Source organism: Oncorhynchus kisutch, linkage group LG30, assembly GCF_002021735.2.
Source record: "Oncorhynchus kisutch isolate 150728-3 linkage group LG30, Okis_V2, whole genome shotgun sequence".
Lineage (NCBI taxonomy): Eukaryota > Metazoa > Chordata > Actinopteri > Salmoniformes > Salmonidae > Oncorhynchus > Oncorhynchus kisutch.
Genome location: NC_034203.2, coordinates 34,744,830 through 34,760,053, shown reverse-complemented (window position 1 = coordinate 34,760,053; position 15,224 = coordinate 34,744,830). Strand labels below are relative to the sequence as shown.

Here is a 15,224-nt window from a genome sequence, read left to right as displayed (position 1 = left end):
ACACAACGGCAGCAATCACACACACAACATACACACAAATACATACACAACGGGCAGCAATCACAACACACAAGACACATCAAAAGGAAATCGATCCAATTCCGGTTCGTGCACATTCTAGGTCACTGAAGCTTGCAGTACAGCACAAACACACTCCCAAACAAATGCACTGTGATATGCTTATACCTGTGTGTGTTTGTGTATCAATCAGACCCCACCCCTCACGGCCAACACCCCCCCCCCCCCCAGACAGATGTACCCTGTTGTCCCTCCAACCTCTCCCCATCCCTCCCTCTCTTCTCCTCCCTCACTTTCAACCTCTCCCATCCCTCCCTCTCTCTCCTCCCTCACCTTCAACCTCACCCATCCATCCCTCTTTCTCTCATCCCTCCCCACCAACCTCTCCTCATGCCTCCCTCTCTCTCTCATCCCTCCCCACCAACCTCTCCCCATCTCTCCCATCTCTCATCCCTCCCCACAACCTCTTCTCATCCCTCCCCATCTCTCGTCCCTCCCCACCAACCTCTCCCCATCCCTCCCCTCTCCATCCCTGCCCACCAACCTCTCCCCATCCCTCCCCATCTCTCATCCCTGCACTCCAATCTCTCCCCATCCCTCCCCATCTCTCGTCCCTCCCCACCAACCTCTCACCATCCCTCCCTCTCTCTCATCCCTGCACTCCAATCTCTCCCCATCCCTCCCCATCTCTCGTCCCTCCCCACCAACCTCTCCCCATCCCTCCCTCTCTCTCTCCTCCCTCACCTTCAACCTCTCCCATCCCTCCCTCTCTCTCCTCCCTCACCTTCAACCTCACCCATCCATCCCTCTTTCTCTCATCCCTCCCCACCAACCTCTCCTCATGCCTCCCTCTCTCTCTCATCCCTCCCACCAACCTCTCCCCATCTCTCCCATCTCTCATCCCTCCCCACCAACCTCTTCTCATCCCTCCCCATCTCTCGTCCCTCCCCACCAACCTCTCCCCATCCCTCCCCCTCTCCCATCCCTGCCCACCAACCTCTCCCCATCCCTCCCCATCTCTCATCCCTGCACTCCAATCTCTCCCCATCCCTCCCCATCTCTCGTCCCTCCCCACCAACCTCTCCCCATCCCTCCCTCTCTCTCATCCCTGCACTCCAATCTCTCCCCATCCCTCCCCATCTCTCATCCCTCCCTACCAACCTCTCCCCATCCCTCCCTCTCTCTCTCCTCCCTCACCTTCAACCTCTCCCATCCCTCCCTCGCTCTCCTCCCTAACCTTCAACCTCACCCATCCATCCCTCTTTCTCTCATCCTCCCCACCAACCTCTCCTCATGCCTCCCTCTCTCTCTCATCCCTCCCCACCAACCTCTCCCCATCTCTCCCATCTCTCATCCCTCCCCACCAACCTCTTCTCATCCCTCCCCATCTCTCGTCCCTCCCCACCAACCTCTCCCCATCCCTCCCCCTCTCCCATCCCTGCCCACCAACCTCTCCAAATCCCTCCCCATCCTCCCATCCCTGCCCTCCAAACCTCTCCCTATCCCTCTCCATCTCTCATCCCTCCACCCCACCAACCTCTCCCCATCCCTCCCCTCCAACCTCTCCCCATCCCTCTCTGTCTTTCTCTCTCTCTCATCCCTACCCTGCAACCGCTCCTCATCCCTCTCTCTCTCATCCCTCCCCTCCAAATTCTCCTCATCCCCTCTCTCTCTCTCTCTCTCTCCCCGTCCCTCCCCATCTCTCATCCCTCCCCACCAACCTCTCCCCATCCCTCCCCATCTCCCATCCCTGTCCTCCAACCTCTCCCCATCCCTCCCCATCTCTCATCTCTCCCCTCCAACCTCTCCCAATCCCTCCCCATCTCCCATCCCTGCCCTCCAACCTCTCCCCATCCCTCCCAATCTCTCATCCCTCCCCTCCAACCTCTCCAAATCCCTCCCCATCCCTCTCTGTCTTTCTCTCTCTCTCATCCCTACCCTGCAACCGCTCCTCATCCCTCTCTCTCTCATCCCTCCCCTCCAAATTCTCCTCATCCCTCTCTCTCTCTCCCCATCCCCCCCCATCTCTCATCCATCCCCTCCAAACTCCCCTCATCCCTCCCCATCTCTCATCCCTGCCCTCCAACCTCTCACATCCCTCCCCATGTCTCATCCCTCCCATCCAACATCTCCCCATCCCTCTACATCTCTCCCCCTCCAACCTCTCCCTATCCCTCATCCCTCCCCTCCAACCTCTCCCTATCCCTCCCAAACTCTTATGCCTCCCCTCCAATACTCTCCCCATCTCTCATCCCTCCCTTCCAACCTCTCCCCATCCCTCCCAACTCCCATCCCTCCCCTCCAACCTCTCCCCATCCCTCCCCATCTCTCATCTCTCCCCTCCAACCTCTCCCCATCCCTCCCCATCTCTCATCCATCCCCTCCAACCTCTCCACATCCCGCCCTCTCTCTCATCTCTCCCCTCCAACCTCTCCCCATCCCTCCCCATCTCTCATCCATCCCCTCCAATCTCTCCACATCCCTCTCTCTCTCTCATCCCTCCCCTCCAACCTCTCCCATCCCTCCCAATCTTTCATCCCTCCCCTCCAACCTCTCCACATCCCGCCCTCTCTCTCATCCCTCCCCTCCAACCTCTCCCATCCCTGCCAATCTCTCATCCCTCCCCTCCAACCTCTCCACATCACGCCCTCTCTCTCATCCCTCCCCTCCAACCTCTCCCATCCCTCCCAATCTCTCATCCCTCCCCTCCAACCTCTCCCATCCCTCCCCATCTCTCATCCCTGCCCTCCAACCTCTCCCCATCCCTCCCAATCTCTCATCCCTGCCCTCCAACCTCTCCCCATCCCTCCCAATCTCTCATCCCTGCCCTCCAACCTCTCCCCATCCCGCCCCTCTCTCTTACCCCTCCCCTCCAATCTCTCCCCATCCATCCATCCCTCCCCATCTCTCATCCCTGCCCTCCAACCATCCCTCCCAATATCTCAACCCTCCCCTCCAACCTCTCCCTATCCCTCATCCCTTCCCTCCAACCTCTCCCTATCCCTCCCAAACTCGTATGCCGCCCCTCCAATACTCTGCCCCTTCCCTGTTATCTCTCATCCATCCCCTCCAATCTCTCCACATCCCTCTCTCTCTCTCATCCCTCCCCTCCAACCTCTCCCATCCCTCCCAATCTTTCATCCCTCCCCTCCAACCTCTCTACATCCCGCCCTCTCTCTCATCCCTCCCCTCCAACCTCTCCCATCCCTCCCAATCTCTCATCCCTCCCCTCCAACCTCTCCACATCGCGCCCTCTCTCTCATCCCTCCCCTCCAACCTCTCCCATCCCTCCCCATCTCTCATCCCTGCCCTCCAACCTCTCCCCATCCCTCCCAATCTCTCATCCCTGCCCTCCAACCTCTCCCCATCCCTCCCAATCTCTCATCCCTGCCCTCCAACCTCTCCCCATCCCGCCCTCTCTCTTACCCCTCCCCTCCAATCTCTCCCCATCCATCCATCCCTCCCCATCTCTCATCCCTGCCCTCCAACCATCCCTCCCAATATCTCAACCCTCCCCTCCAACCTCTCCCTATCCCTCATCCCTTCCCTCCAACCTCTCCCTATCCCTCCCAAACTCGTATGCCGCCCCTCCAATACTCTGCCCCATCCCTCACCATCTCTCATCCCTCCCTTCCAACCTCTCCCCATCCCTCCCATCTCTCCCATCCCTCCCCTCCAACCTCTCCCCATCCCTCCCCATCTCTCATCTCTCCCCTCCAACCTCTCCCCATCTCCCCCTCTCCCCATCCATCCTCACCTCCCCCTCTCTCTCTCTCATCCATGCCCTCCAACCCCTCCCCATCTCTCATCTCTCCCCTCCAACCTCTCCCCATCCCTCTCTCTCTCTCATCCCTGCCCTCCAACCTCTCCCCATCCCTCTCTCTCTCTCATCCCTGCCCTCCAACCTCTCTCCATATCACATCCCTCCCCTCCAACCTCTCCCATCCCTCTCTCTCTCATCTCTCCCCTCCAACCGTTCCCCATCCCTCTCTCTCTCATCCCCCCTCCAACCTCTCCTCATCTCTCTCTCTCATCGCTCCCCATCACATATCCCTCCCCTCAAACCTATCCTCATCCCTGTCTCTCTCTCATCCCTCCCCTCCAAACTTCCTCATCCCTCTCTCTCATCCCTCCTCATCACATATCCCTCCCCTCCAACCTCTCCCCATCCCTCCCCTACAACCTGTCCTCATCCCTCTCTCTCTCTCCTCATCCCCCTCTCTCTCTCTCTCTCTCTCAGTGATCCCTCTCTCTGTGATCCCTCCCCTCAAACCTCTCCTCATCCCTCTATCTCATTCCTCCCCCTCCAACCTCTCCTCATCTCTCTCTCATCCCTCCTCATCACATATCCCTCCCCTCCAAACTCTCCTCATCCCTCCCTGTCTCTCATCCCTCCCTCTGCCTTTTTCTTCAGCTCATTCTTTCTCATCTGCTTTCTCTCTCTAACTGATTCCCCCTTCAGTGTCTTTCTCTCTCTTTCTCTCTATATATTTCACTCTCTTTCTCTCTCTCTCTCTCTCTCTCTCACTTTCTCTCTCTCTTTCTCTCCTCTCCTCTCTCTTTCTCTCTCTCTCTTTCTCTTTCTCTCCTCTCACTTTTTCTCTCTCTATTTCTATTTCTCTCTCTCTCTTTCTCTCTCTCTCTCTCTCTCTCTCTCTCTCCCTCTCTCTCTCTCTCTCTCTCTCCATACATGGCTCACTGAGTGAACAGCCTGAAGCTGTCTACATGGTTCTGTTCACTGTTGTTTTACAGTACTCTCTCTTTCTTGCTCTCTCACTCTCACTCCCCCTCTCTCACTCTTTTCTCTCTCTCACTCCATGTTCTCTTACTCTCCTCTATCCTCTTTTTCATTCTCCGCAATCCGAAAGGAATTGGCAACTCACAGATGTCTTTGGGGAAAAGCTTTCACACCATCTCTCATTCCATGTAAAACCCTGGCAGCATTCAGGCGGTGGAGTACTCACCCCAGGTAGGGTTTTCTGCTCATGCAATGCATTCTGGGCTTTGATGGCAGACTCCCTGGCACAGTAGGTGAGAAACGCACATCCTATCAATCAAAACAGACCAACAAGGGTTAGTCACACAAAGACACACACATGAATACAGCTTGCTCACACAAGCCCCCTCCCCTCTCTCTCACACACACACACACATACACACAGACACACTCTCTTGGCAATACTGGCCTAAATCATGTTGATTGTGTATGAGTTGCCCATGCAATGTGATGCATAGACGTGACGGTGGTAAAATATACGTTTCGATTTTCTGCCAAATAATCCCTATTTTTGTTTGCATCATGACACTGCGATGGCGCGGGGGAAAACACTGTTATGCGCGCAGCTGGCGCAAACAAACATTGGCGTGTAATAATTAGGGCAAGAAAAAGTGTTGGGAAGTGTGACGAGCGTTTAGCTGTGAGACCAACTTGCATTTTACTTATATGAACTCACATGAACATGCTACTCCTACGCACTAAAAGAGAGAATCTGTCGAGATGAGAAGAACCCCAAATAAATCATTTATGCTGTTATTATGGGGAAATTACGGTAATAGTGTTAAGACTATATGCAACCTTATTCTGCAAGGCATATGGGCTTTTCAGTACAAGGTGCGTAGACTAACACATTATTGCATTACAGACATCACGAGAGAGAATAGATGATGAGAGACAATCTATCACAAAAAGGAACAAAAATGGAATGACTATCGCGTTTCATACGGATGATAATTACATCGTAATAATACAGTAACCTAATTACAATGTAGCGACCATCTGTGAGGGAATGCGCAGGGGTGACATACACGCTACCTTTATGCATGCCTGTGTATCGGTCCTTCAGAACAGACAATTCGTGGATTTTCCCAAATTGCTCAAAGAGAGGTTTCAGGTCTTTTTCCTCAAGGTTCCGCGGTATCTGTCCAATGAAGAGCTTGATGGCGTCCTGGTCTTTCATGGCGCCGCTGTCCGTGTGCATGGAGACGGTGTCGGGTCCGTTCATGGGCTTCGGAACAGGGCTGTGATCGAGCTGATGCTGATGGGGGATAAGTAAGAGCGGCTGCTGTAGAAGCAGGTTGACGGGGGCGGGATGAGGCGGCTGGGGATGGTGCTGCTGCTGATGCCTTCTGCTTTCACTCTGTGTAAATCTGGCCATGCTGAGCTGGGAGTAGATTGGAGGACAGTGACAACACAGACTGAGACACGCACACACACTAGCAGGCTACTGAGAGGGTAAGAGCGATGCATTCAGATGGAAACACACACAGGCTTGTTCTGTCCCAATTCCCAAATGGCACCTGTCTTCTTCACGCTCGGGTTTGGTGGAAGGAGTGGGTTGAAATTTTCGAGAATTGTTGGTAGTTGAGCAACATCTGCTGGAGATGACGAGGAACTGCAACTGTGGTCAGCATGACCTCTGATTTCATCATGTGCTCTTAGTTTTTCACTCCTTTACCCATGTCATTATTATGACTCATTTAGAAAAACACTCCTTTTGTTATTCATCTATGTTTTATTTCCCTTTAGTACATTTTTGTGTGTGTGAAATATATTGAGAAGTGTAAATGCTCTTTGAATAAAGTTGGATTAAATTGAAACAGGTTGATATCATATTCCGATATAAGGCGTCCTTTCCTTGTCTGCTTTTATCAGAGAGGATTTGACAGAGATTTGACTTGATAAACAATAGAAACAACCTTTATAGTCACCCAACTTCACCCATCAGTGGTAGCCTAATGGGGGTTAGGAGATGAGAGAACAGGAAACTATGCCGATAGCTTGATTGCAGTAACCAGAATTGGTGGTTCTTGAGTGACACCTTGAGATGGGTATTTGGAGGTACAATTGTGATTGAAACTGCGACAGTATAGGAAGGCAATTCGGTAACATTATACTATGCTAACTTAACTATACAGTATATTATGAACTGAGTGGTTCGAGCCCTGAATGCTGATTGGCTGACAGCCATGGTATATCAGACCATATACCATGGGTATGAAAAAAACATGTATTTTTACTGCTCTAATTAAGTTGGTAACCAGTTTCTAAAAGCATTAAGCGACATCTGAGGTTTGTGATACATGTCCAATACACCACAGCTAAGGGCTGTGTCCAGGCACTCCGCATTGCGTCGTGCTTAAGAACAGCCCTCAACCATGGTATATTGGCCATATACCACATCCCCTCGGGCATTATTGCTTAAATATATACTATACTAACTGTGCAGTATACAGAGCCTCCACACCCCAGACATTCCCTGATCTAATTTATGTCAACACTACTGATCTCAAAAGACTTGACAGATACTAGAACCATGAAGGAAACCCTATAAATCCTATAAATGGTTGATGGATGGATAGCTTTATATTTGGGGAGGGGGTGGTAGTATCTAACAACTCAATTTAATACTTTCTTGTGTACTGCTCGCTTATGTAAGGAATGCCGATTTAATAACGACTGTTTACCTGCCTTTTGCAGAGAAATGCATTGAAAGTAGCCTATAGGGAGCACTGCTAATTATTATGAATTTTGCTATCATTTAAAGTCATATTACCCACTTTAGAAATGTTGGTCACCAGCTCTTGGTTGTCACTAGTTACCAAGCCACAAAGTCATAAGCCTCGCCTCCCATACAGAAAAAATGATATATGTAGATTACTTATATGTTTTATATGGGCATATATGGAGGAAAAATACAGTATATGCCCATATATGCTTATATATGTATCCACACATATAAGCATACATCAGTACATATACAGTACCAGTCAAAAGTTTGGACATCTACTCATTCAAGGGTTTTTCTTTATTTTAACTATTTTCTACATTGCATAATAATAGTGAAGACATCAACACAATGAAATAACACATATGGAATCATGTAGTAACCAAAAAAGTGTTTAACAAATCTAAATATATTTCATATTTTAGACTCTTCAAATAGCCACCCTTTGCCTTGATGACAGCTTTGCACATTCTTGGCATTCTCTCAACCTGTCACACCCAGATCTGTTTCACCTGTCTTTGTGATTGTCTCCACCCCCCTCCTGGTGTCACCCATCTTCCCCATTATTCCCAGTGTATTTATTCCTGTGTTCTCGGTTTGTCTGTTGCCAGTTCGTCTTGTCAAGCTTACCAGCGTGTTTTTCAGAGCGCCTGTTTTTTCTAGTCCTAGCGGTTCTGACCTCTTGCCTGCCCTAACACTAAGCCCGCCTGCCTGAACATTCAGCCTGCCCTAAACTTGAGCCTGCCTGAACATTCAGCCTACCCTAAACTCGAGCCTGCCTGAACATTCAGCCTGCCCTAAACTTGAGCCTGCCTGAACATTCAGCCTACCCTAAACTCGAGCCTGCCTGAACATTCAGCCTGCCCTAAACTTGAGCCTTGTTGTTTAGTAACCATATGCGTCCTGTGTCTGCATCTGGGTCTCGCCCTGTGTCGTTATAGAACGAACTGGCCAAGACTGACCCAGCAGACTCAGACTTGCTCCATCACGCTGCAGGGAGACACCATTCAAAAACAGAGAGACACCATTCAAAAACATGAGGAGCTACTCCAGAACCTTATGGAAGGGCTCCATTCGCTGGCGGAACACCATGAGCATTGGTTCAAGACGTTACAGCAGCAATTCCGTGGACTATCTCACAGGCAGCATACCACAACAGAGACCTCCCAGTCGCTCAGTAACTCCCCTACCAGTGGCGGGTTTGTACAGCCTACCCCGGCTCCCTGAGAACCCCACTTGTCTCCTCCAGAGCGATATTCTGGGGATCCTGGAACCTGCTGGACTTTTCCTTCTCAGTACTTCATCATTTTTGAGCTACAGCCATATTCGTTCCCTTCTGATTGGTGGAATATAGCGTTTCTGATTATGCTAATGCCTGGAAGGGCGCAACTCCTGGGCTACGGCAGTTTGGGCGCAACAATCCACCATTTGTCATAATCTGGAGGATTTCACGGCAGAGGTAAGGAAGGTGTTTGAATCTCCAGGATCTGGGAGAGAGGCGGCCCAAAAACGTATTGGATTCTGTCAAGACTCCTGTAGTTTGGCAGACTATGCAGTAGACTTTCGTACGTTGGCCGCCGAGAGTGCCTGGAATCCGGAGTCCCTATTTGATACCTTCCTTCATGGACTGTCGGAGGAGATAAAAGACGAGCTTGCAGCTCGGGAGTTACCATTTTGTTACGTTACAGCCTTCATCTAAATTATTATTATTTTTAATTCACTCATCAATCTACACACAATACCCCATAATGAAAAGCAAACATTTTAGCTAATTTATAAAAAATAATGAAATATCACATTTACATAAGAATTCAGACCCTTTACTCAATACTTTGTTGAAGCACCTATGGCAGTGAATACAGCCTTGAGTCGTCTTGTGTATGACACTACAAGCTTGGCACTCCTGTATTTGAGAGTTTCTCCCATTCTTCTCTGCAGATCTTCTCTAGCTCTGTCTGGTTGGATGGGGAGAGTCACTGCAGAGCTATTTTCAGGTCTCTCCAGAGATGTTTGATTGGGTTCAAGTCCGGAATCTGGCTGGTCCACTCAAGGACATTCAGAGACTTGTCCCAAAGCCACTCCTGCGTTGGTTTGGCTGTGTGCTTAGGGTTGTTATTCTGTTTGCCCCAGTCTGAGGTCCTGAGTGCTGCGGAGCAGGTTTTCATCAAGGATCTCTCTGTACTTTGCTCCGTTCATCTTTCCCTCTTTCCTGACTAGTCTCCCAGTCCCTGCCGCTGAAATACATCCCCACAGAATGATGCTGCCACCACCATGCTTCATCATAGGGATGGTGCCAGGTTTCCTCCAGACGTTACGCTTGGCATTCAGGGTAAAGAGTTCAATCTTGGTTTCATCAGACCAGAGAATCTTGTTTCTCATGGTCTGAGAGTCATTTAGGTGCCTTTTGGCAAACTCCAAGTGGGCTTACATGTGCCTTTTACTGAGGAGTGTCTTCCGTCTGGCCACTCTATCATAAAGGCCTGATTGGTGGAGTGTTGCAGAGATGGTTGTCCTTCTGGAATGTTCTCCCATCTCTATAGAGGAACTCTGGAGCTCTGTCAGAGTTACAATCTGGTTTTTGGTCACCTCCCTGACCAAGGCCGTTCTCCCCCGATTGCAAAGTTTGACTGGGCAGCCAGCTCTAGGAAGAAGCTTGGTGGTTCCAAACGTCTTCCATTTAAGAATGATGGAGGCCACTGTGTTCTTGGGGAGCTTCAACGTGTCAGAGATGTTTTGATACTGTACCCTTCCCCAGATCTGTGCCTCGACACAATCCTGTCTTGGAGCGCTGCGGACAATTCCTTCCACCTAATGGCATGGTTTTTGCTCTTCCATGAAATGTCAACTGTGAGAACTTATATAGACAGGTGGTGCCTTTTCAGATCATGCCTGATCAATTTAATTGACCACAGGTGGACCCAAATCAAATTGTAGAAACATCTCAAGGATGCTCAATGGAAACAGGATGCACCTGAGCTGAATTTCGAGTCTCATAGCAAAGGGTCTGAATACTTATGTAAGGTATATCCCGTTTTTTATTTGTATAAATTTGCAAAGATGTCTAAAAAGCTGTTTTCGCTTGTTGGGGTATTGAGTGTAGATTGATGAGGATTTTAGAATAAGGCTGTAGTGTAACAAAATGAGGAAAAGAGGTCTGAATACTTTCTGAATGCACTGTATGCTCATTTATGTTACACATGTAGTATTCAAATGTTTATTACACATATGTCCCTTATATGTCAGAATACATGTTAACAATATGTGTTAACACATACGTATGTTCCCGGAGCAGTATTTCAGTAATACTTGTAGTCATGGTAATAAATCATTAGAACAAATGACACAAAACACAAAAAAGTAATTTAATCTTATTCATATATTTTTTGTTGTACTGTTTTAAGTCGTTCCCACGTGTTCCTTTATTGCACCCAGGAAGCACATCTGAAAGCAACAAATGGAATTTAATGAATTGAAATTGACCCCAACCTTGTTGATTTTTAAAGTTACACTGAGAGATTTTTGGAGATTATTTGTTGTTTTTCTATTTACCCAGAGTCAGATGAACTCATGAATACCATTTTTTATGACTCTGTGTGCAGTTTGGAGATGATTTAAGTCAGCATGCCATGAGACATAAGTCATATTCTTTTTAAAACATCATGACAATACCCGCACACTGTCAAATGCTCATTTGCTATTGATGAACAAAAACCTACTCACCAGTTATTGCGGTCACATTTGTCAAGATCCAATCCGTCTTTTTTTCTCCCCATCTTCTTCACTTTTAGCTTTGCCACCTAGAACTGTTTAAAGGAAATACATTCTATGTGTCATAAATAATTCTCCAAAGTCATAATGGCTAGATTTGAACATTTGAGTCTGACTCTGGTTTATCTGTACAACGCAACAATAATACATAATACATACATGTACATACTGTACCACAGCCACTGTCGCATAGAATTAGAATGTACGGACATTCCCATCCGATAGAGTGTTGGTTTGGGTGAGCAACAAGTAGCCTCTGTTCACAAGAGATCTCTGACATATCGCCTGCAACCAAGATGGAGATCCTCCAAAAATGATCAAATGTGACTGGATCTTCTTCAAACTATTGAGCCTGAGAAAGCTCCTCTCTCACCCTCAAGGCACAGGCTCTCCTAGCCATGATCTAAAGGCCTATGCCCTTCTAGTAATTCTAATTATATATTCCATACAATCTCTGTGCATACCTCTCAAGTTTCTTTTAAGCATCTTAACGATGTTGGCCTTCTAGGAAGAGTTGCAAAGAAAAAGCCATATCTCAGACTGGCCAATAAAAAGAAAAGATGAAGATGGGCAAAAGAACACAGACACTGTACAGAGGAACTCTGCCTAGAAGGCCAGAATCCCAGAGTCGCCTCTTCACTGTTGACGTTGACACTGGACAGAGAAACTCTGCCTAGAAGGCCAGCATCCCAGAGTCGCCTCTTCACTGTTGACGTTGACACTGGACAGAGGAACTCTGCCTAGAAGGCCAGCATCCCAGAGTCGCCTCTTCACTGTTGACGTTGACACTGGACAGAGAAACTCTGCCTAGAAGGCCAGCATCCCGGAATCGCCTCTTCACTGTTGACGTTGAGACTGGTGTTTTACGGGTACTATTTAATGAAGCTGCCAGTTGAGGACTTGTGAGGCGTCTGTTTCTCAAACTAGACACTCTAATGTACGTCCTCTTGCTCAGTTGTACACAGCGTTGTATGAGATCTTCAATTTCTTGGCAATTTCTCGCATGGAATAGCCTTCATTTCTCAGAACAAGAATAGACTGACGAGATTCAGAAGAAAGTTCTTTGTTGCTGGCCATTTTGAGCATGGAATTGAACACACAAATGCTGATGCTCCAGATATTCAACTAGTCTAAAGAAGGCCAGTTTTATTGCTTCTTTAATCAGAACAACAGTTTTCAGCTGTGCTAACATAATTGCAAAAGGGTTTTCTAATGATCAATTAGCCTTTTAAAATTATAAACTTGGATGAGCTAACACAATGTGCCTTTGGAACACAGGAGTGATGGTTGCTGATAATGGGCCTATGTAGATATTGCATAAAACATCTGCCGTTTCCAGCTACAATAGTCATTTAAAACATGAAGTGACCCCAAACTATTGAACGGTAGTGTATAACACACTGTGGCTGAGGAAAGGCAATACTCCCAATATAAGTGAATCCCAAATCAATGTAGTTCATATTCATATTTGCGCCTCTTCGATGGTCCAAAGTCCTTGTCTGTTGTCTGTGCTCTCCCGGGTAAGGGGGCAGTAGCTCTTCGGCTGCATCAAGTCCACAACTGTCAGTGTCCATGCTAGCTGGGCTAACAACAAATGTAGAATGACTAAATCTAGCATTGGATGTGCTCGTGGAAGCAGAACAACTTGTGTCATCGACATGTGCAGGTGTAGTACTGCTGGCAGTAGCAGTACTACCAGTAGAGCTGGTATGTGTCTCTATGGATGCAGAACAACTTGTGTCGTCGACAGGTGCAGGTGTCGTACTGCTGGTAGTATCAGTACTACCAGTAGAGCTGGTATGTGTCTCTATGGATGCAGAACAACTTGTGTCGTCGACAGGTGCAGGTGTCGTACTGCTGGTAGTATCAGTACTACCAGTAGAGCTGGTATGTGTCTCTATGGATGCAGAACAACTTGTGTCGTCGACAGGTGCAGGTGTCGTACTGCTGGTAGTATCAGTACTACCAGTAGAGCTGGTATGTGTCTCTATGGATGCAGAACAACTTGTGTCGTCGACAGGTGCAGGTGTAGTACTGCTGGTAGTATCAGTACTACCAGTAGAGCTGGTATGTGTCTCTATGGAAGCAGAACAACTTGTGTCGTCGACAGGTGCAGGTGTAGTACAGCTGGTAGTATCAGTACTACCAGTAGAGCTGGTATGTGTCTCTATGGAAGCAGAACAACTTGTGTCGTCGACAGGTGCAGGTGTAGTACTGCTGGTAGTATCAGTACTACCAGTAGAGCTGGTATGTGTCTCTATGGATGCAGAACAACTTGTGTCGTCGACAGGTGCAGGTGTCGTACTGCTGGTAGTATCAGTACTACCAGTAGAGCTGGTATGTGTCTCTATAGATGCAGAACAACTTGTGTCGTCGACAGGTGCAGGTGTAGTACTGCTGGTAGTATCAGTACTACCAGTAGAGCTGGTATGTGTCTCTATGGAAGCAGAACAACTTGTGTCGTCGACAGGTGCAGGTGTCGTACTGCTGGTAGTATCAGTACTACCAGTAGAGCTGGTATGTGTCTCTATGGATGCAGAACAACTTGTGTCGTCGACAGGTGCAGGTGTCGTACTGCTGGTAGTATCAGTACTACCAGTAGAGCTGGTATGTGTCTCTATGGATGCAGAACAACTTGTGTCGTCGACAGGTGCAGGTGTAGTACTGCTGGTAGTATCAGTACTACCAGTAGAGCTGGTATGTGTCTCTATGGATGCAGAACAACTTGTGTCGTCGACAGGTGCAGGTGTCGTACTGCTGGTAGTATCAGTACTACCAGTAGAGCTGGTATGTGTCTCTATGGATGCAGAACAACTTGTGTCGTCGACAGGTGCAGGTGTCGTACTGCTGGTAGTATCAGTACTACCAGTAGAGCTGGTATGTGTCTCTATGGATGCAGAACAACTTGTGTCGTCGACAGGTGCAGGTGTCGTACTGCTGGTAGTATCAGTACTACCAGTAGAGCTGGTATGTGTCTCTATGGATGCAGAACAACTTGTGTCGTCGACAGGTGCAGGTGTCGTACTGCTGGTAGTATCAGTACTACCAGTAGAGCTGGTATGTGTCTCTATGGATGCAGAACAACTTGTGTCGTCGACAGTTGCAGGTGTAGTACTGCTGGTAGTATCAGTACTACCAGTAGAGCTGGTATGTGACTCTATGGATGCAGAACAACTTGTGTCGTCGACAGGTGCAGGTGTCGTACTGCTGGTAGTATCAGTACTACCAGTAGAGCTGGTATGTGTCTCTATGGATGCAGAACAACTTGTGTCGTCGACAGGTGCAGGTGTCGTACTGCTGGTAGTATCAGTACTACCAGTAGAGCTGGTATGTGTCTCTATGGATGCAGAACAACTTGTGTCGTCGACAGGTGCAGGTGTCGTACTGCTGGTAGTATCAGTACTACCAGTAGAGCTGGTATGTGTCTCTATGGATGCAGAACAACTTGTGTCGTCGACAGTTGCAGGTGTAGTACTGCTGGTAGTATCAGTACTACCAGTAGAGCTGGTATGTGTCTCTATGGATGCAGAACAACTTGTGTCGTCGACAGGTGCAGGTGTCGTACTGCTGGTAGTATCAGTACTACCAGTAGAGCTGGTATGTGTCTCTATGGATGCAGAACAACTTGTGTCGTCGACAGGTGCAGGTGTCGTACTGCTGGTAGTATCAGTACTACCAGTAGAGCTGGTATGTGTCTCTATGGATGCAGAACAACTTGTGTCGTCGACAGGTGCAGGTGTCGTACTGCTGGTAGTATCAGTACTACCAGTAGAGCTGGTATGTGTCTCTATGGATGCAGAACAACTTGTGTCGTCGACAGGTGCAGGTGTAGTACTGCTGGTAGTATCAGTACTACCAGTAGAGCTGGTATGTGTCTCTATGGATGCAGAACAACTTGTGTCGTCGACAGGTGCAGGTGTCGTACTGCTGGTA

General features: G+C 48.5%; 1 protein-coding gene across 2 annotated transcripts in view; it reads right to left on the bottom strand.

The window, feature by feature from the left end:
* Positions 1 to 6,321, bottom strand: part of LOC109875177 (CUGBP Elav-like family member 5) — a 66,754-nt gene extending 60,433 nt beyond the window's left edge. The window contains exons 1-2 of one of the 2 annotated variants that reach the window (XM_031810693.1): positions 5,831 to 6,321; positions 4,983 to 5,065 (exon numbers count right to left, since the gene is read on the bottom strand). In XM_031810693.1, coding sequence (XP_031666553.1) covers positions 4,983 to 5,065; positions 5,831 to 6,173 — 426 coding nt within the window. In that variant the 5' untranslated portion in view covers positions 6,174 to 6,321. The remainder of the gene's footprint in view (positions 1 to 4,982; positions 5,066 to 5,830) is intronic. The other variant, XM_031810694.1, reaches the window with a different exon arrangement.
* Positions 6,322 to 15,224: the final 8,903 nt, after the last annotated feature.